General features: G+C 51.2%; 1 protein-coding gene and 1 long non-coding RNA gene across 7 annotated transcripts in view; one reads left to right on the plus strand and one right to left on the minus strand.

Moving 5' to 3' along the window:
• RBPMS (RNA binding protein, mRNA processing factor) overlaps positions 1 to 21,917 on the minus strand; it is a 128,272-nt gene that overhangs the window by 63,269 nt on the left and 43,086 nt on the right. For all 4 annotated transcript variants that reach the window (XR_005599114.1, XM_039540508.1, XM_039540509.1 and 1 more), the window contains exons 3-4: positions 18,104 to 18,142; positions 16,663 to 16,725 (exon numbers count right to left, since the gene is read on the minus strand). Coding sequence is in view for 3 of the 4 variants with exons in the window: in XM_039540508.1 (XP_039396442.1) it covers positions 16,663 to 16,725; positions 18,104 to 18,142 (102 nt within the window). In the remaining variant the exon portion in view is untranslated. The remainder of the gene's footprint in view (positions 1 to 16,662; positions 16,726 to 18,103; positions 18,143 to 21,917) is intronic.
• Positions 11,668 to 14,298, plus strand: LOC120406154. 3 transcript variants are annotated; one of them, XR_005599116.1, is made up of 3 exons: positions 11,668 to 11,682; positions 13,241 to 13,414; positions 13,921 to 14,298. It is a non-coding gene; the product is annotated as an uncharacterized LOC120406154 (long non-coding RNA). The 3 variants fall into 3 exon arrangements; XR_005599117.1 differs by lacking the exon at positions 11,668 to 11,682 and adding an exon at positions 12,040 to 12,066; XR_005599115.1 differs by lacking the exon at positions 11,668 to 11,682 and adding an exon at positions 12,862 to 12,907.

A 21,917-nucleotide genomic window follows, 5' to 3' on the forward strand; every position in this document is an offset into this window, starting at 1 on the left:
AGGTTGAATCACAGCCCACATCTAGAGGGACTCTGTCTGCATGCGTTGGTTCCTCTCCCTGACAGGGAGAATGGCCAGGCCAGTTTAGGCGCACAGACCCAGCACTGCCAGTGGCATTGACCGAGGGTTTTCCATTTGGGATGGCATTTCAATGGGTTTTTCCCATCATTCAGAGAGCTATAATCTGCAGATGTGCAAGATGAGCTATATAACCCATGGGACAGTGCCCGCTTTGCAAAAAGACAGCACTGGAACTCAGATCATTTACCGGAAATGTATGTGGCGTGTACCCAGCGTATCAATTTTCTGGCCCATCCTATTCTGTGAGAGAACAAGGGGCCTCGTGACTGACTGGAAAGATATCAAATTAACATGGGACACATTAAAGGGATTAAAAACTGGCTAACGGACGGGTCTCAAAATGTGATTGTAAACAGAGAATCGTTACCAAGCGGGTGTGTTTCCAGTGGGGTCCCGCAGGGATTGGTTCTTGGCCCTACACTATTGAATATTTTTATCAGCGACCTGGAAGAAAACATAAAATCATCCCAGATAAAGATGACGCAAAAGTTGGGGGAGTGGTAAATAATGAAGAGGACAGGTCACTGGATCGCTTGGCAAACTGGGCACATGCAAACAATGTGTGATTTAATATGGCTAAACGTCAATGTATACATCCAGGAACACAGAATGGAGGCCATCCTTACGTGATGGGGGACTCTATCCTGGGAAGCAGTGTAAACACGTATTTCCCTTTCTGTTTTCACTGTCCTGTTTGGGTGCGGGTGGGGGTGTTTACTCCAGGGGTGTTGGAACAGGTTCCCCCTGGTAAGGGAGAGGGGGAGGTTCCCTGCTTCGTTCCTGCGCATGCCTTTTCTTGGCCAGAGCCACCCGGAGAGTGGACTCATCTTGGCCACAAGTGCACTTTAGTTACAACTGAGTCCAGCTCTGGCGCCCACAATTCAAGAAGGATGTTGATAAATCAGAGAGGGGTCAGAGAGGAGCCACAAGAATGACTGAAGGATTAGAAAACAGCGAGAGATTCGAGGAGTTCAATCTACTTAGCTTCACAAAGAGAATCATAGAGTCACAGAATATTAGGATTGGAAGAGATCTCAGGAGGTCATCTAGTCCAATCCCCTGCTCAAAGCAGGACCAACACCAACTAAATCATCCCAGCCAGGGCTTTGTCAAGCCTGACCTTAAAAACCTCTAAGGAAGGAGATTCCACCACCTCCCTAGGTAACCCATTCCAGTGCTTCACCACCCTCCTACTGAAAGAGTGTTTCCTAATATCCAACCTAAACGTCCCCCATGCAACTTGAGACCATTACTCCTTGTTCTGTCATCTGATACCACTGAGAACAGCCAGGCTCCATCCTCTTTGGAACCCCCCTTCAGGTAGTTGAAGGCTGCTATCAAATCCCCACTCACTCTTCTTGTTTGCAGACTAAACAAGCCCAGTTCCCTCAGCCTCTCCTCACAAGTCATGTGCCCCAGGCCCCTGATCATTTTCCTTGCCCTCCACTGGACTCTCTCCAATTTGTCCTCATCCCTTCTGTAGTCGGGGGACCAAAACTGGATGCAGTATTCCAGGTGGGGCCTCACCAGTGCTGAATAGAGGGGAATAATCACTTCCCTCGATCTGCTGGCAATGCTCCTGTTAATGCAGCCCAATATGCCATTGGCCTTCTTGGCAACAAGGGTGCACTGCTGACTCATATCCAGCTTCTCATCCACTGTAACCCCTAGGTCCTTTTCTGCAGAACTGATGCTTAGCCAGTCGGTCCCCAGCCTGTAGCAGTGAATGGGATTCTTCCATCCTAAGTGCAGGACTCTGCACTTGTCCTTGTTGAACCTCATCACACTAATATGAGAAGGTTAAGGGGGAGACTTGGTTACAGTCTATAAGTATCTACGTGGGGAAAAATATTTACTAATGGGCTCTTCAGTTTAGCAGAGAAAGGTCTAACACGATTCAAGGACTGAAAGTAGAAGCTAGACAAATTCAGACTAGAAATGCAGCATAAATTTTTATGGTGGATTCTCCAGCACTGACCATTTTTAAATCGAGATGGGATGTTTTTCTAACAGAGCTGCTCTAGGAATTATTTTGCTGAAGTTCTCTGGTCAGCGTTATACCCAGGGTCAGACTAGATGGTCACAATGGTTCCTTCTGGCCTCGGAATCTAGGAATCTGTCCTTTAAAGGCAGGCCTATTTAGAGCAAATAAAAGGGGTAGTGATGGCTGCGTAGAATGCACTGCTGCAGGATCCAACAGCCAATCCTGATGTTGGATTTTAAAAGGGGCTAGATAATTCCTTCCCTGCTAATAACATTTGTATTTATGCTAAAGGCTGAGGCAGGCAAACCCTGCTGCTTGGGTATCTGCTGAGCCTTCCTCATACCCCATCTGTTGTACAACTGACACAATGCATTATGGGTTACCGAGGTGTTTGCTCCTTCCTCTGAAGCATCAGGCATAGGCCACAGATAGAGGCCCGGTATCAGCCAGTTTTTAAAGGGAAAGGCCAGGATCTCTGGGAAGGGGAATGTAAAGGAGAATTTTGGAGGTGTGTGGGGGTGAGTGCAGGGAATCGTTTTGTTAGCTGCCCAGCACTCCCAGCACTGTCTGGCTCCCCAGGGATCTGACTGTGTGTGCTGGGAACCGGCTGGCTCAGACCCCACAGGGATGGGTGTGGCTACACTAGAGAGATGGGGTGGGAGATGCTTTGCAGGCGATGGGGCAGGGTGGGAACATGCGACAGTTCTCACAGGGCATGAGCAGTGGTGGTGAGGCAGATTCTGACACATACACTCAGCCAATCAGCTATCCACTCCACCGACCCAGCTGGCTGGGCCTGTCAGGTGGCAGAGGCTGCTGGGGAACAGTGACAGGGACGTCCTGGACAGGAGGGACCATCAGTCCCATTTGCTAGGACAGAGGGAGGTGAGATTCTGGTAGGGTGACCAGACTGCAAGAGTAAAATATTGGGACACATTGAGGGGGTGGGGGCAGCCACAGGCTCACAGCCCCCACTGGAACCATGGGAGGTGCACAGTCCTAGGAAGCTGCAAGGGGGGGGGCGCATGGCCAGGTTTAGCCACCAGCTCCAGCCCCCCTGCAAACTGTGGGGACGCACGGCACGGCTCTAGCCCCAGCTGCAGTTGCGGGCGCACGGCCCTGGCTCCACACCCCATCGCATGCTGCAGGTTGGGGAGCACAGCCAGAAGGGGGGGTCTCAGGGCTGGGGCAGTGAGTTGGGGCACAAGAGGAGGGTTCGGGGTGCTGACTCCGGGAGGGAGTTTGGGTGCAAGAGGAGGTTCAGGGCTGGGGCAAGGGCTTGGGGTCTGGGAGGGGGCGCAGGCTCTGGGCGGCGCTTACCACAGGTGGCTCCCTGAAAGTGGCAACATTTCCCTCTGGGTCCTAGGCAGAGGTGCAGCTAGGCAGCCCTGCGCATTGCCTCGCTGGCAGGCGCTGCCTCCACAGCTCCCATTGGCTGGTAACCGGCCAATGGGAGCTGCGGAGCCAGCACGCATGGCAGGGACAGCATGTAGAGCCCCCTTGGCTGTCCCTGTGCCTAGGATCCAGAGGGAGATGTCGCCACTTCCGGGGAGCTGTGCAGAGTTGGCCGGGTAGGGAGCCTACCGGCCCCATGCCAACCAGAGGCCTGGCAACCCTACAATATTGGGAGAAATGGCGTCCTGATTGTACATCGGTTGGGACGTGGGACAGAGTGTTCAATATCAGGACAGTCCCGATTTTAACGGGACGTCTGGTCACCCTAGATTCTGGCAGACATGGCATCTCCCCCTTTCCCTGCCAGGCTGTAAGGCATGCTACCAAAGCAAATGCTGAAAGGAGACCAAACATCACGTTTCAGGGTTGAAGCCAATCTCCCATATGTCAGAGTTTGGATAAGACCCTCACGAAAGAGCGACCCCTCCCCACCCTACCCCACCTGCCCACTGGAGGGTTTTTTGCACCTTCCTCTGAAGTATCTGGTGCTACCACTGTTTGAGGATACGGGGATAGATAGGACCGCAAGTGTGATCCCACGTGGCAGTTCCCATGGTCCTGTTTTCTTTCAGTGAAAGAGCCCCGAAGCGCCGGATAGGATGGGACACTTATCGGAGAATAATCTCCCGTCCCCACTTTCAGCTGCAATGTTACAAAAGTTGCCCAGTTACAAACACCACAAAGCACGGAACGGCTAACCCTGCATTCCAAGGCGGTTTTTCTTACCTACGTGGACAAGCCTTGGCATCATCTACTTTTACCTCATCTCATATGGCACAATGCCTGTGAAAGTCAGCGCTGCAGGCAGGAAGTGCAGAGCTCCGCTGACATGGTTCACACATTTTTTCATACCTCTAAAGCTCTCCCACAGCTTTAACCCTTGTTCTGCCAATAGAAGAAATGTGCGAAATGAGCCCCTCGCTCACTAATGCACAAGACTAAACCTAATTGAGATGTAGTTTAAGTAGTTTAAGAGGAGAAAGGTCTATGAGATGGTTGGATAATTTTATGACCAATAATATTTGTACTTAAACATGCTAAGATGGAAGCCATCTAACCTTATGTTTCAGGGCTCATGCATGAATCTCATGCTTCAGGGCATCATTTCATATTGTGCATCAGGGCATCAGCTGATCACTATAAGGGTCAGGAAGGAAACGCAACCCCCAGCTCCCTTTATCCAGCACTGTAGGTACACCTCTACCTCAATATAACGTGACCCGAGAAAACACAAATTCGGATATGACACGGTAAAGCAGCGCTGTGGGGGGGGCAGGGCTGTGCACTCCGGGGGATCAAAGCAAGTTCGATATAACGCAGTTTCACCTATAACGCGGTAAGATTTTTTGGCTCCTGAGCACAGTATTATATCAAGGCAGAGGTGTATGTGCAAATATGGCTTTTGGAGGCTAGAACTCTTTCAGTGTTAGAGAGAATATGGTTTCCTGAATATCTTCTCTTAGTACATACGGAAAGGGACCACAGTCACCAGAAACACTTTGAGAGAAAAGAAAAAAGAGATAAAAAGAAAAAAAAAAAGCCCCAGGGTGAGTCTGTTGAGCTAACAGCACAGGCTGGAGTGAGGTTCCTCCTGGAGAATGGATGCAGAGCTGCCAAGTCTCATTCATCTCCAGGACTTTGAGGGCAGTTCTAAAAGCTTCTCTCTCTCCTGAAGAAGGATGTGATGTTTGCTTAGGTGAGATCGGCCTCCCTCAGCCTGCCAGACAGAGGTGGTTTATGAATCCTATTGCATTTTTTAAAAGGCAAGCCACCGCATTCAGAGACAAGCCACAGAAATACACAGTCTGACTAACAGCAGCAGTGCACACTTGCCTGGGGTCCAGAACACGGCTCCCATTTCCTGAGACCCGCTAGCCTCTCCCTGGCACACTGCTGTGTTCCAGGGGCCTGGCTGGGCTCAGCCTCCACCAAGACATATGCAAACAGGCTTCGGGCTTCCCATGAGCCATTGCAACCATTCTGAATCTTTCTGTGGAAACTCAAGACCTTTTCTCCATAGCCCCAGCTATCTGCCCCCAGGAGAGAGTGGGTCTTACACTCTGCTGGGTAGAAGTTAATCTTTCAGCAGCTGGTGAAACAAAGCAGTGAAGCCTCTGTGAGAAAAAGAGCTGGGGAGGTGGGTGGAAGAGGGTTGAAAAGGAAACGCCCCGTGCAATGTCTAGCTGAGGCGGGAGCTGGGATGGTGGCAGGCTTGCTATGTGATGCTCGGAGAGAACAAAGGTGAGGGTGGAAGCCTTGGGAGAATAACAGGGTGAGGCAGTAGACATCAGCCTCCACCGAGAGGGCTTCCTTGCCTTTTGTTATTCAAGCTTGCAACAGGGAGGGCATCCAGCTGCTCCTGGATGTTGTGGATCTTGCCTGAGCTCTCCTCGCCTTTCCTGCACTCAGCTAATGCAGAGCAGGGCATGCTTAGCGTGTGGCTCACAGGCTGCGTGTTACCTGTGCTCCACCAACCGCACTGGCCTCGGGGCTTGTTTCAAGGCACTATCTGGTTTGAGCCTGTCAGGCTCTGGGGTTCTGGCTAACCAGCCACCTCTTCCTCTCCAAGCAGGACACTGGATCCATCTGTCTCGTGAGAGACATTCCCAGCGCTGCCAAATATCATAGTCCTCTTGTAAATCTCACGATCCAGTACAGCCCAGGGACAGCTAAGCCCTTCGGAGAACTGAGCACTCAGGTAACCGGAAGCGCTAGTTTGAGCTGCAGTTTTACTGGGATCGAAACTCAGGGAATGAAGGGAGTTTATTAAATACTTTCTACTTTATTAAAGAGTAAAAAACCCAAATGACTGAGTTTATTAAAACACCAGCGTTGTAGGGCATACTTTATTTTGGAAGTATTTATCTTTTAAAATAAACTAATGAATGACAGTCCGTCACTTGTGAGCATATCTGCAGGTGACCTCCCAGAATCTCTATACCAGTGGTTCTCAACCAGGGGTCCGGCGCCTCCTGGGGGGCCGTGAGGTTTCAGGGGGTAGGCCAAGCAGTGCCAGTGTTAGATTCGCTAGCGCCCAGGGCAGAAAGCCAATGCTGAAGCCCAGGGCCCTGAGCCCCACCACACAAGGCTGAAGCTGAAGCCTGAGCAATGCAGCTTCGTGGGGGGCCCTGCTCTGCTTGCTACCCCTTAACGCCAGCCCTGGCTTTTAGATCCAGAAAACCAGTTGTGGCCCAGGTGGGCCATGGAGATTTTATAGCATATTGGGGTGGGCCTCAGCAAGCAAAAGGTTGAGAACTCTTGTTCTATACAACTACAAACCGTTGATTAGCATGCCGAGAGACTAACCGGGGAGTTGTCAGTGGTGATTAACCTACATAGGGCCACATGGGGGACGCACTGTAGATACGGATAACTAGGATTTGGGGATAAAGGGAATTTGGGTAACTGAAATGATACCATATTTGGTGTTATTTTTAAAGCCCCAGCTCCTGAAGTCAGGTGATTTGTGAGAATCTCAGTTTCTATTTTTAAAAAGGGAAGTTTCCATAGTTGCAGAGAAAAACTGGAAAATGTGACCACCTAAAGGCTCAAATGCCAGATGGTCAATAAAAAGAACTTCTTATTGATTCTTTTCTTTTAAATCTCATGTTTTCACGTCAATCTTGTAATTTTGGGGAGGGTCTGACTCATGATGTTGGAACCACACCCAGTATCCAGATGCGTCCATACCACTGATTTCTAGCATGGCATTATAATATTATCCGTATTATTCTCCTTCCCATACAAACATCTTGTTTGACCCTTTGACTGCAGCTGCTCATTGAGCAGAGGCCTCCATTGAGCAGTCTCCCCTTCCCTGAGTTGATACAATGAATTGAGACCCCTGTAAGGTCTACGAGCAGCTACTGGGGTTGGTCCTGGATGATTGGAAAAAGGCAAATATAGTGCCCATCTTTAAAAAAGGGAAGAAGAGAATCTGAGGAACTACAGACCAGTCAGCCTCACCTCAGGCCCTGGAAAAATCATAGAGCAGGTCATAAAGGAATCCATTTTGAAGCACTTGGAGGAGAGGAAGGTGATCAGGAACAGTCAAAATGGATTCACCAAGGGCAAGTCAGACCTGATGAACCCGATTGCCTTCTATGATGAAATAACTGGCTCTGTAGATATGGGGAAAGCGGTGGATGTGATATACCTTGACTTTAGCACAACTTTTGATACGGTCTCCCTCAGTATTCTTGCCAGCAAGTTAAAGAAGTCTGGATTAGATGAATGGCTTATAAGGTGGATAGAAAGCTGACTAGATCGTCAGGCTCAATGGGTACTGATCAACGGCTCCATGTCTAGTTGGCAGCCGGTATCAAGCGGAGTGCCCCAGGGGTCGGTTTTGTTCAACATCTTCATTAATGATCTGGATGACGGGATGGATTGCACCCTCAGCAAGTTTGTGGATGACACTAAGATGGGGAGAGAGGTAGATAGCTCAGGGGTTTGTGCATTGGCCTGCTAAACCCAGGGTTGTGAGTTCAATCCTGGGGGGGGCTTTTAGGAATCTGGGGCAAAAATCTGTCTGGGGATTGGTCCTGCTTTGAGCAAAGGGTTAGACTAGATAACCTCCTGATTCTATGATATGCTGGAGGGTAGGGATAGGGTCCAGAGTGACCTAGACAAATTGGGAGGATTGGGCCAAAAGAAATCAGATGAAATTCAACAAGGATAAGTGCAGAGTCCTGCACTTAGGATGGCAGAATCCCATGCCCTGCTACAGGCTGGGGACTGACTGTCTAAGTGGCAGTTCTGCAGAAAAGGTCCTGAATGAACTTTGCAAGAGAGCAAGGTGGTAGCAAGTTGTAGGCAGGGGAACAGAGCTGGCAGGGGGAATAGCTGCATGATTGTTTCCCCCCTAGACACAAGCATTGTGTTAGCTAGCATTTCCCATGAGGGGAATGAAGCAGGGCAGACAATGAAGCAAGAGCAGATGCTTTAAAGAAGCCATAAACCTGATCTTGAAGGTGTCACTAGAATCAGTTCGTCAGGAGCTATTTATTGTTTAAGAAACTTACAAGGCTTGATCCTTGAGCTTTGGCCCCACCTCCTACGAGGCGGTGACCTGGCTCTCCCCATCTAGGCAAGAAGGGAGACATCCCAGCCCAAACTGGTGTCAGTTCTATGCTACCGCAATGTTCCTCCACTGTGTGCGGAGACTGAGTGGGCAGAGCTCAGCATTGCTGCCTGTGCTGCAGGAGATGGGACACAGCTGCCCAGATGTGTCAGCCAGCTACATGCTCCTCTGCTAAGCAGCAGGAATTGCCTGGTCGCAGGGCTATTCAGCGTTTGGGGAACGCTCGCCTACACCTGGAGGGTGCTGCTCTGCCCCTCGGGCTAGCTCCTTCCACTCATGCCAGCCCTGCATATGCTGCATGTGCAGCCATGCACACCTTCCTAAGGCCTCCGGAAAAATCACAGTCCTGTACCCTCTCCATGTTCCTCTTTATCTTGAGGGAGATGGAGGATCAGGATGTGGCAAACAAACATCCTCCCTCCTAATCCTCCTGACATGACGCGCTGGGGGCCAGATCCAGCCCAGCTTGAGGTGGTTACAATTCCCATCCACCCCCACTACTTCTCCTCAGGCTCCGCTGTCGTCTCTCTCCCTTTCTGGTGTCACAGCCGACTGCAGTGCCGCACTGGATGACTAGCAACTTCCAGAGGTAAATAACAACCCCCTGCAATGCAGCAGGAATACCACAACGCACAACAAGCTGGCTTGTCCAGACAGATCCTGGGACAGGGCAAGGTCCCAGGGGTGCCTCTGGGTCACCACCCCATGCTGCGACCTTCACCATTCTCCCAGGCTAAAAAGGGCTAGGCTGAGCTAGCAACAGCGGAAGAGACCTCAAGGAACTCCTAGGCGGGTGGCACTCCTTCCTGAATCTACACTGACCCAACCCCCCAACGGCGGGTCAAAGTCCCTCTCGGCCTCCCTGGCAGCCATACCAAAATCACTGGGCGGACTGCAATGCTTCTGGCGACAGCCTTCCGGGAAGAAAGTAAAGCACCTGGTACCACACTTTCCAATTTCTCAGAGAGGGAAGAATAAATCCATCCACTCCTGGAGGGTCCCGCAGATGTGAAACAACACCTCCTGGCCAGTGGGATCAAAGGTTGCTCCTAGAGATAACGGGTTTCTCTGGGCCTGTTGCTAGGGAGGGATTGTCAGCCATAGGTAATACATCACTGGTCCAAAATTAGGTCTAAAAGCTGCCTGGCAAAGGGGATGGCTATCTGGGGTCAAGATGAAACGACAGTTCCTCCAGCAGCACCTACTCAATAACCCCCACCCCCGAAGGGGAGGTCAGAGGCTGGACAGCTGGCTCATGTCAAGCAAGGGGCCTGAGACAGGGCCTCCTGTTGTCCGTGGGTGGCAGGCACTGTATATTCCTGAAGGGAAACTTTAACCACCCCCTAAATAATGTTCCCCCCAAACACTCTTCACAGTGCTCTCTTCCCTAGCCGGGGAGAGCGGGATCCAGCTCACAAGTGATGGGGAGCACACAAGATCTCACCAAAGAAGCCTGTGCATTTATAGCTGCCTGCCTAGCACTTTGTGGGTTTGACAAAATTAGAATTTATCTTTTCAGCAAAGCAGGTGCACAAGTATTGTCTCTATAGACCGATATACCTGCACACATAGTATCCTAGGCCAGTGGCTCTCAACCGTTCCAGATTACTGTACCCCTTCAGGAGTCTGAGTTGTCTTGGGTACCCCAAGTGTCCCCTCCCTTCAAAATGACTTGCTTACAGAATCAGACATAAAAATACAGACATGTCACAGAGCGCTGTTACTGACACATTGCTGACTTTGTTACCATAGCATTATCAAATAAAACAATCGGAATGTAAATATTGTACTTACATGGCAGTGTATCTTATAGAGGGCGGTATAAACAAGTCAGTGTCTGTAGGAAATGTTAGTTTGTACTGATTTCCATAGTGCTTTCTACGTAGCCTGTGGTAAAGCAAGGCAAATATCTAGATGAGTTGCTGCACCCCCTGGAAGATCCCTGTGCGCCCCCAGGGTATGCCACCCGTGGTTGAGAGCCACTGCTCTAGGCAGAGCTGGGAGTGATGCCCATAGCTAAGATTACCCAACACTTCTCATTATAACTCCCTCTTTCCAACAACACAGTCAGAGAGTTGGGAAGGAGCTGAGGTGTGTGTATCTCTGAGACAGGGTGTTGGATAGGAGCTGGGGCGTGTGTATCTCTGAGACAGGGTGTTGGATAGGAGCTGGGGCGTGTGTATCTCTGAGACAGGGTGCTGGATAGGAGCTGGGGCGTGTGTGTCTCTGAGACAGGGTGTTGGATAGGAGCTGGGGCGTGTGTATCTCTGAGACAGGGTGTTGGATAGGAGCTGGGGCGTGTGTATCTCTGAGGCAGGGTGTTGGATAGGAGCTGGGGCGTGTGTATTTCTGAGGCAGGGTGCTGGATAGGAGCTGGAGCGTGTGTATCTCTGAGACAGGGTGTTGGATAGGAGCTGGGGCGTGTGTATCTCTGAGGCAGGGTGTTGGATAGGAGCTGGGGCGTGTGTATTTCTGAGGCAGGGTGTTGGATAGGAGCTGGGGCGTGTGTATTTCTGAGGCAGGGTGCAGGATAGGAGCTGGGGCGTGTGTATTTCTGAGGCAGGGTGCTGGATAGGAGCTAGGGCGTATGTATCTCTGAGGGAGGGTGCTGGATAGGAGCTAGGGCGTGTGTATTTCTGAGGCAGGGTGCTGGATAGGAGCTAGGGCGTGTGTATCTCTGAGGCAGGGTGTTGGATAGGAGCTGGGGCGTGTGTATTTCTGAGGCAGGGTGTTGGATAGGAGCTGGGGCGTGTGTATTTCTGAGGCAGGGTGTTGGATAGGTGCTGGGGCGTGTGTATTTCTGAGGCAGGGTGTTGGATAGGTGCTGGGGCGTGTGTATTTCTGAGGCAGGGTGCTGGATAGGAGCTGGGGCGTATGTATCTCTGAGGGAGGGTGCTGGATAGGAGCTGGGGCATGTTTATCTCTGAGACAGGGTGTTGGCTAGGAGCAATGGGGAAGGAGTAGGAGACAGGGTTTTGGATAGGAATGGGTGACATGGACTCATCTGGATATTGAGAGGGGGTTGGATAGGAGTAGAGATGGGGGATAGAAGCCAAGGGGGTGAATAGGAGCAGAGAGGGTAGTGGGGTAGGAGACAGAGGTGGGAGATAGGAGCTGGGAGTTCGATAGGAGCAGAGGAAAGGCGGGTTAGGAGACAGGGGAGATAGGAGCTGGCGGTTGGAGGGGCAGGAGGGGGTGGGAGGGAGGAGCTGGCGGTTGGAGGGGCAGGAGAGAGTGGGAAGTGGAAGTTGGCGGTTGGAGGGGCAGGGGTAGGAGGGAGGAGCTGATGGTTGGAGGGGCAGGAGGGGTGGGAGGTGGGAGCTGGTGGTTGGAAGGGGTGGGAGGGAGGAGCTGGTGGCTGGAGGAGGCAGGAAGGGGTGGGAGGTGGGAGCTGGCGGTTGGAGGGGCAGGAGAGAGTGGGAGGGAGGAGCTGGCGGTTGGAGGGAGCAGGAAGGGGTGGGAGGTAGGAGCTGGCGGTTGGAAGGAGCTGGCGCTGGTTCGATAGGAGCAGAGAGGGTGGGGATAGGAGGTGGAGGTTGGAGGGGGTTGGGGGGTGGGCGGTGGGAGCTGGTGGTTGGAAGGGGGTGGTGCTGGCTGGATAGGAGCAGAGAGGGTGGGGGATAGGAGCTGGCGGTTGGATGAGTCGGGGTGGGAGGGAGGAGCTGACGGTTGGAGGGGCGGAGGCGGGAGCTGGCGGTTGGAGGGGCTGGGAGGAGGAGCTGGCGCTGGTTGGATAGGAGCAGGGAGGGTAGGGGATAGGAAGTGGAGGTTGGAGGAGGCAGGAAGGGGTGGGAGGTAGGAGCTGGCGGTTGGAGGAGGCAGGAAGGGGTGGGAGGTAGGAGCTGGCAGTTGGAGGGTCGGGGGTGGGAGGAGGAGCTGACGGTTGGAGGGGCGGAGGCGGGAGCTGGCGGTTGGAGGGGTGGGAGAGGAGGAGCTGGCGCTGGTTGGATAGGAGCAGAGAGGGTGGGGATAGGAGGTGGAGGTTGGAGGGGGTTGGGGGGTGGGAGGTAGGAGCTGGCGGTTGGACGGGGCGGGAGGGAGGAGCTGACAGTTGGAGGGGGCGGGAGGGAGGAGCTGGCGGTTGGAGGGGGCGGGAGGGAGGAGCTGGCGCTGGTTGGATAGGAGCAGAGAGGGTAGGGGATAGGAGCTGACGGTTGGAGGGCTCGGGTGGGTGGAAGCGAGGAGCTGACTGTTGGAGGAGTCGGGGTGGGAGGAGGAGCTGACGGTTGGAGGCGGGAGGGAGGAGTTGGCGGTTGGAGGGGTGGGAGGGAGGAGCTGGCGCTGGTTGGATAGGAGCAGAGAGGGTAGGGGATAGGAGCTGGCAGTTGGAGGAGTCGGGGTGGGAGGGAGGAGCTGACGGTTGGAGGGGCGGGAGGGAGGAGTTGGCGGTTGGAGGGTGGGAGGGAGGCGCTGGTGCTTGTTGGATAGGAGCAGAGAGGGTGGGGATAGGAGGTGGAGTTTGGAGGGGTGGGGGGGTGGGAGCTGGTGGTTGGAAGGGGGTGGCGCTGGTTGGATAGGAGCAGAGAGGGTGGGGATAGGAGGTGGAGGTTGGAGGGATCAGGCGCTGAAGAGGAGGGGGTTGCATGGGCATTTGGTAACTTGGGAGTTCTTGACTTTGCACTTCCCTGTGGCATCAGCCTCCTGTTTGGGACGTACTCCTGGGTACGCTGTGTATAGACCCTGTGCTCACAGCATGGGCCAGATCTGCACCCACAGCGAGTTTACAGTCAGTGAAGCTAAGGAGAGCTGTGGGCAATGTCAGCCTTCCTGCTCACCTGACCCTAGGCTAGTGGGAGCCAAAAAAGCACCAGGTACAGCTCCCCTGGCATACCCTGGCACAGCCCCTTCACAGGCAGGGGAGGAGGAGGTGCTTAGAGCTAGCCTGAAACCAGCTGGGGATTCCCCTCTATCAGGGCATTCCTCACTGCCCCAGAGCTGCTTTTCAGCTGCTGCTGGGGTCACACAAACACCTGGACCAGGGCTGAGTCTGGCCTAGCTATTAAAAAATCCCCGACAGAATCACATTGAGATGGAGTACACGGTAGGACAAGTAATGGGGTTAATCTGCAGGAAGGGAGAGTTAGAAAGATTTCCCTAATATCAAACCCAACTACAAGGCTAGTTAAGCTGTGGAACAGGCTTCCAAGGGAGGTTGTGGAAGCCCATCATTGGAGAACAGGCTGGACAAACACCTGGCAGGGATGGTCTGGGTTTACTTGGTTCCACCTCAGCGCAGGGGGGCAGGACTAGATGACTTGAGGTTCCTTCCAGCCCGACATTACTTTTTACGATTCTAATTAAAACAATTACATTACAGGGATGTTGTAATTATCCCAAAACCAAGCGTTCTGATCCCCGGAAATTTGCAGAGAAACACATCCAAACATGTGACGGTAAGAAGTGCATCCGAACAACCTTCACTTTGCCTTGTGGTGGTTTATGGTCATTTTTTGCCACTGTGCTGTTGGAGGTAGAAAGTTGCGCTAGGAGGTGAATGAATACAAGCAGTGGCCATCTTTGCTAAGGCAGCCTGTGCCCTCAGCCCCACTTTGATGCTAGCCATTTTGAAAGAGGGAAGATCTTTGTGGAATTCTCACCTTATCTGTGAGCCTCTGCTGAAGAAGAAACTTTCAGTTTTGAAGAATAATAGCAAAAAAGACCAAGAATCCTAAAAATGATACTATAAATATAGTCCATGCACAAGTTTGAATAGTCTTTGTTATTCTGTTACTAAGACCTTTAAGGACAAAAATAGGTTTGACAGACTTTTCTTAACGGAGTCATTTAAAATTCATTTTTAACGGATTATCTAATTACAGCTTTCATAGCTTCATAGATTCCATGGCCAGAAGGGACCATTGTGATCATCGAGTCTGACGTCCTGTATAACACAGGCCAGAGAACTTCCCAAAATAACTCCTAGAGCAGATCTGTTAGAAAAACATCCCATCTTGCATTAAAACTTGCTAGTGATGGAGAATCCACTATGACCCTAGGTAAATTGTTCTAATAGTTAATTATCCTCACTGTCAAAAATGTCCACCTTGTTTCCACTCTGTATTGGTCTAGCTTCAACTTCCAGCCTTTGGATCGTGTTATCCCTTTCTCTGCTAGACTGAAGACCCATTAGTAAATATTTGGTCCTCAAGCAAATTTGGACCTTGCAAGGGAATTAAAACCAATAATAAACAGCTCTAGAGCCATATGAGTAAGAAGAAAACAGGGAAAGAATAAGTGGGACCTCTGAGCACTGAGGATGGGGTGGAGATTAAAGATTGTCCAGGCATGGCCCAACACCTAAACAAATACTTTGCTTGGGTTTTAAATAAGGGTAAAGAGGTGCTTAGAGATAGTAGCAGGGTGGCTAATGGAAATGAGAATATGGAGGTAGAAATGTCCATGGTGGAAGTCAAACTCAAACAGCTAATTTGCGGATAACAAGAAGTTGGGAGGTATTGCCAATATGGAGGAGGAGCAGAATATCACACAAGGAGGTCTGGACAACCTTGTAAACAGGAGTAATAGAAATGGGCTGAAATTTAACAGTGCAAAGTGCAAGGTCATGCACTCTTGTTGTGCAACAAGAGTTTTTGCTATAAGCTGGGGCTGTATCAGCTGGAAGGCACAGAGCAGGAGAAAGACCTGGGTATATTGGTTGTTCCCCTGGTTGACTATGAGCTGCCAATGTGAAGCAGCCGTGAAAGGCTAATGTGATCCTAGCATACATCAAGCGAAGATTTCCAGTGGAGAAGGGAAACTTAACAAAAAAAAGAATTCATCAGGGTCAGAGAGCAAACAAAAATAATTTCAAACCGAACAGTTAAAGTTGGCAAAAGAATTAGCAACTAAAAATAAAGTATTATGATGGAAAATGTTAGGCAACATTAAGTTCAGACATCACAACTAGCCCCGCCCATAAGAACCTCTATGTGGGCTCAAATCCTCAGCTGGTGGAAATTGGCTTCTGTGGAGCTGCTCTGATTTAGAGCAGCCGAGGATCTGATTCGGTATGTCTCTGTGGTAGCATTGCTAAGTCTCTCAGGTGAGCTCCTGGAGTCAGCAGACAAAGTGTACTCCTGAGAACTCCACGAGTACAAATTCAACCCACTGGGCTTAGCTTTGGTTGTAGCCATTGCTTGAAAGAGCTGGATCTTGCTCAAACTGTGAGATTAATAGAGTAAATCTGATTCATAGCTCTGATGTAGCGTGCTCAGACTTTGAGCTCCTGGTATCAAGGGTCTCTTTGCAAGTTGCCCCCTGATTTGCAGAAAACGGAGACGATTGCAGAAGCCCTTGTCTTTCTGAAAAGAGACTGAGTCGAGTATATGCCAATAAAGTGAGGAATGTGGACAGCAAAGTATAAAAATGGGAAAGAGAGATGGACACTTCGGAAGTAGTGAGGAATGTTCAGTTAGCAGTTGATAAACAGCAGAGCAGGAAACACTTGGGAAAACGGGATATTTACAAATCAGCAGGGGCAGATGATATACATCCCCATGCTGAAGGAATTTAGAGAACTACTGGCAATCGTTTGGGGAAAGTCCCTGAGAACTGGGGGAAATAGAAAAGGACAGGAGAAAAAATGTTGATCTTCCCCAGCACCCAAAAACCATGTGAATCAGTAAATCTAACTAAAATCCCTGGGAAAAGAATATAAATCTGTAAACCTGCACACCAGAGGAAAATGAAAACATGGGCAATAAGCAGCATGTTTATGAAGAGCAACCTGTGTACAATCAATCTCTGTGCTATTTTGGATACAGATATAAAATGGAAGAAAAGAATGCAATTAATATCTGCCCTTTGCTAAATGTTGGATACAGCATCTCAGTGCATCGTACGGGAGGAATTCCATGTTTTGTTTGCACAACTCAGGAGCAACTTTCAGAGGGCTTAGCCATTAGTGTGCTGTCAAGGTGCTATCTCACCCCATGTATGTATAGAAGGAATGCACATCTGCAGTTCATTCCCTCGCCCATGCTGCCCCCCAGCCCTCCTCCACACACAGCGTGAACGCATCAGCCAAAGGGAACTGTTGCTTAGAGCATCAGGCACTTACATTCAGCGCATTCTTAGCAGCTTCTGCTTCTGAGCGACTGTCAAAGCTGACAAACCCTACAGGCTGAGGAGAAAAGAGAAGAGAAGAGGGTCAGGGGATGATTCAGGGAAGGAGCAGCACCCTCGACTCACAGATACAGGGACCCTGCTCACTACCACCCACCAAGGATACTTGGGACCTGTAGTCCCCAACAGTCATTGCCCTGTTTCAGAGCTGAGGGGAGCTGAGAACCACCCTGCAGATCTCCAAGGGTCATATCTGCTCAGTGGGCTTCACTTTGGCCACCTCTGCTATAAAATCACAACCTCTGCTGCCTTCCCCACCTCCCTCTGGAAGGTCTAAGTGTGCAGCGCCTGGGATGAGTGTGGGGAGACATGGGGTGCACTGTGTATCCAAAGGCCTAGTACAGTGCAACTGAAACAGCACTGGCTTCCCCAGTTGGCTTCAACCATGTTCTTAAAGTGGAGCCTTCAGGGACCCTCCATCCTTCATCTAGGTCATGCTCCACTGTGGACAGCCACAAACTGGCTGGGGACTCCTGCCTCTTAGGCAAGGCTGAGAAGGGCTGTGCTGCGACTGAGCAGGAAAGATGTGTTCGGGGGCGACCACAGGTCTCCTGCTCTCTTCCAGGTGCTTGGGGGAGAAGATGCGTCTGGAGTCTCCAGGATACTCCTGCATCCTTGCTTCCCTCCATTTTCCCTGCTGGGTAATCCCAGGGGAGCTGTGGCACAGAACTACGAGCTTTGCCCAGAGGATGCTGCTGCTGGGGCTGGGGCTATGTGTAGGGGGAAAGAGCTGAAGAACAGGCTGAGTGCAAGGCTCTCCCTGCGCTGGGCTGGAGGCCGGGCTAAGCGATGCTCCCCGTGCCGGGCAGCTCTCCCCGCATGCAAGGGAAAAAATCCCGTTATCTGTGAGGCTGAACTCGAGCTCTTTTCCCGAAGGCTTGATTCCCACTAGGAATGCAAATGAAAGGACAGGTACTGCCCTGAGCCGCTCGCCCCAGCTGGCCTGCACGCCTTCCATGACAGGGTAAAGACGCTGCAATGCAACACTGCGGTGTGCTGGAGGGCGGGGCTGCTCGGCATGCCTCTCCCGAGCGGTTTAGATTCGATTCACGGTTCCGCTTGTCCCCAGAAAGCGCAGACTCGGCAGCATCTTCACGGAGAGCTCACAGGTCTGGGGCCATAACACAGTGCTGCCTTCGCAGGGCATACCCCGCTGCTCATTCCTAAATTACCTCCTCTCCCTCCCCCCAAGAAATACAGGCTTCTGCTCCTTGCATTCAGCACAGCCAGCGGCGAGGCTGCGGGGAGGGTGGGGGCAAGGGAACATCCTGAATCTGGGCATGCGGTGAGGCCGCTAGGTGTGGTCATTTGCTGTTTCTAATCAGTTTACAGCTAATGACGGACACTGAGGTTCTGAGCACTGGTTAGGCTTCTACCTGTTTAGAGGTGAGTTTTATCAGAGAGCCTTCATAACCCTGCAGGAAAAGAGAAAAAGCATTGTTTAGTCAAGGCACTCGCCAGGTCATGGCCAACAGTCAGCACTTAGCGCTAAGAGGGCAAAAAGCGTAGGGCTCCGCGTTGTTTTTCACCGTTTTACAGGGCGCGCTGGCCCTTTAAGGCAGGCTACAGGCCTAGCAGAGTGCCACTAGCAGTGCCAGCCTAGAACAGAGCCATATGGACCATAGGCCACGGCAAGGCCTGCTGGGAAGGGAAGTTATACAGAGGCAGGGAGGGGCCAGGGGAATGGGCAGAGAAAGCCAGAGGCTGGGAGAGGCGCTCTGGATCTCACCATAGGTGGCTGGCAGGAGGCCTAGGAGGCCAGTTTCCAGTGCAGTTTCTGCAAAACCCTGAGGAAGGGTCCTTGGGGAGGGGCAGAGAAGTGGGCATACTATGGGGATGGATCAGCCAGCTAATAATCCTTCCCAGGGTCAGAGCTCCCAGGATGGGGAGGGTGTGAGCTCCCCAACAGCTATAAAGGATACGGCACAGAGAACACCCCTTTGCTGGGCATAGAAACAGGGGTCGGGCACTAGCCCACGCTACAGCCCGTGATGTTACCAAAACAGTGGAAAGGGGCTGTGCAGTTCCCCAAAGTGAGGATTCCCCTGGCCCTGATTCACTCCCCCACAGCCTAGGGGATGTGTTGGGGGCTGCCCACAGGAGTGGGTTGTGACAGAACGTACCCCTGTGTTCACACCCTACACACAATTGTAATCATCTTTGTACAAAGTACAGCTTGTGAGGTATCATCTGAAAACTCATAATTTGCTCGTCAATATTGTCCTGGTAAAATGTGTAGCAACATTATCTGTGAAGTTATAAGATTCTACTGTACGGTGTTAACACATGTTCCAAACTGAGGCTGGCAAATAGGTCTGTCTCAAATAAAGGGATGAGTGCTGTGCTTAGTTTGCATTTAAGCAGTAAACAGGGTCATCAAGCAGGAAAGAGAGACAAAGGAACCTTACACCGGTGAGAAAAAAGCAGCAGGGAACATCCTTCCATACAGACCTTTTGTCTCCTGGTACCCAGCTGGAAATGTTTTCCAAAAGGGGGACTGAAAATATAAAAAGGAGGGGCAAAGCCCCTGCCCTCCCCCTGCCCAGCCCATTGCATTCAAGGCACTTGAAGCAACAAGACTAAGGAAGTATTTGTTGGATTTTGGGGAAAGCGTTTCCTGGCCTAAGAAGTTTGGTCAGTAAGACTGCCACAAGCATGTGGTGAGAAAACACTGAACAGTTTGTTAAGTTAGGCCAGGTCCACACTACAGACCTGCTGACTTAGCTACTGCCTCTCGGAGAGGGGGATTAACTACGCTGACAGTAGAAGCTCTCCCATTGGGGCAGTGGCGTCTTCCCTAAAGTGCTACAGTGGTGAGCTGCACCAGTGCAGCGGTAGCATTGTACGTGTAGATAATGCCTACGGGCTTATCTTTATTTTTTTTGTAACCATTTCTGACTTTTATGCCTCATTACTTGCACTCAGTTAAAATCTCTCTTTGTAATTAATAAACTAATTTTACTGTTTTATCTAATCCAATGTGTTTAAATTGAAGTGTTTGGAAAACTCCATTTAGGGTGATAAGTTGTCTGCAAATTATTTCTACCAAAGAGATAACGAACTTGATATAAACTTGTACTGTCCAGGAGAGGGCTGGGCAGTACAGGACATACACTTCTGGGGGAAATCTAAGACTGGGAGTGCGTTGGGGTCACCCTGCAGTATAATCAAGGCTGGTAACAGCCAAGGCATGGCTGGCTGGGCCCCAGCACACACACCGACATAGCTTGGAGTGACTGATATGCTGGAGGCTGTTTTGAGCAGGCCAGGCGGGAGGCTACAGCGGCAAATTGTAAAGAACACACCAGATCACAGAGCAGAGGTGACACAGCCAGTGGCAGATTAGCCACTGGGCCAACGGGGCCCGTGCCCAGGATCCCCGGCCAATTGGGGGGCCCCGGGAAAATAGGCGCCTCTATGCCCCGACCCACTCCATCCATTCGGCACTGCTGCCTAGGAGCAGGGTTGGGGCATGAGAGCTTGTCCTGCTCCACCCGACACTCCTGCCTGGGAACAGGGTCGGGGCACAGGGGCTTGTCCCGCTCCACCTGGCGTTTGTGTGAGGGAGCGGGGTCGGGGCGCAGGTGCTTGTCCAGCTCACCCATGGCAGAAGCGCCAGGCGGGCAGAGCAGGGCAAGTCCCCACACCCCAACCCCACTCCCCGGCACAAGCGCTGGGCAGGCGGCGCAGGGAAAGCCCCCACATCCCGACCCCATTTCCCCAGCAGGAGCGTGAGAAGGGGAAGGGGCTGCAGACGGAAGGAGTGGGGAGGAGCCCCCCACTTGCTCTGGCCCAGGGCCCCACAAAATCATAATCCACCTCTGGACACAGCTACTCATTAGTCTGGATCGTCCCCTAGTATGTCACAGGGGTGTTGCTTTAAATTATTGCAGGTGTATAGCCACCTTTGTCCGCCACCTCAGAGCCTGTGCCAAGCCCAGCTTCACCAAGCCCAAAGAGCCTAAGCTGTGGGATCCAGTGCATACAACTGTTCTAGCTGCAAAAGCTGGAGCCGCCTGCCTGTGCCCAATTATTCCTTATAACTGGAAATGCGCATTTTGTGTGGTTCTAATTTAAGACTGAAGTGATGTAAGAAACGAGAGAAAGCTTGTTAGGATTATCCCAGCATCTGGAATTCCACAGTAGTCCATAGTATTGCTGTGTGGATATTTGAAGTGTGATCCTCATGTGGCTAATAGGGTCCCATATTTTAAGAGACAATATCCCAGATTCAGTTCTTGAGGGGTTAAGAGACTCTGTGGGTCTGGAGAGGGTTAAAAGTGACATGGTCATGCAGCTAAATGTAAATCAATGCAGCATTTGGACCTCCCATGTAATCAGGCAGACTGAAATAGCTTCTCAGTCTTCTGCCAGGAAAAAATATTGCAACATCTTCTGCCATCATGTCTATGGGCAATGAATGAAATGATCAATGAAGTAGCCTTTCTTGGGGAAACTGATGATGCAACAGGCAAAACAAGACCCGATAGATTCCGCAGCACTGCTGAGCGACTGCTAGCTTTCACTGTGCCCCCTATACAGAACTCAGCTCTTCGGGGAGTGACTCATACTTCATCATTTATTTACATGTCACCACTTTCTTTTCCCAAATTCCCAAGTGATTTGATTGTAAGCACTCATTATATGCAAAGGTTCACCAGATAGATTCTGGTGAGATTCCCAAGAGCCTTTACATGAGTTAGGAGCACAAGTTCCATTGCAAGTCAATGGGTCTTGCACTTTCAGCACTCTTAGGTGCTTTTGAAAATCCAACTCGGTGTGAATAAGTTTTTGCCTGTCATCTCCCCTACAGTGTGTCTGTTCCCTGAGCAAAGGAGTGCAGCTGTTAGAATCAGGGATCCAGTGAAAGTACTCAGGATTACAAAGCCAAAAGAGGCTTTCTGCAAATAGTGTGCAATATTCACAGACAATTTGCTATTCCTGCGAACATTCCTGCCAATAAACGAGGTTGCTGGTATAGCTGTGAAAGGGGAGCACAAAAGGAGGGCAAACACAGGGTACATCTATACTGCCCGCTGGATCAGCGGGTAGTGTTCGATGTATTGGGGATCGATTTATCGTGTCTCATCTAGATGCAATAAATCGATCCCCGAAACTACGCCTGTACTCCACCTCGGCAGGAGGAGCAAGCAGAGTCAACGGGGAAGCCGCGGTGGTCGACTCGCTGCC

Source organism: Mauremys reevesii, linkage group 5, assembly GCF_016161935.1.
Source record: "Mauremys reevesii isolate NIE-2019 linkage group 5, ASM1616193v1, whole genome shotgun sequence".
Classification (NCBI taxonomy): domain Eukaryota; kingdom Metazoa; phylum Chordata; order Testudines; family Geoemydidae; genus Mauremys; species Mauremys reevesii.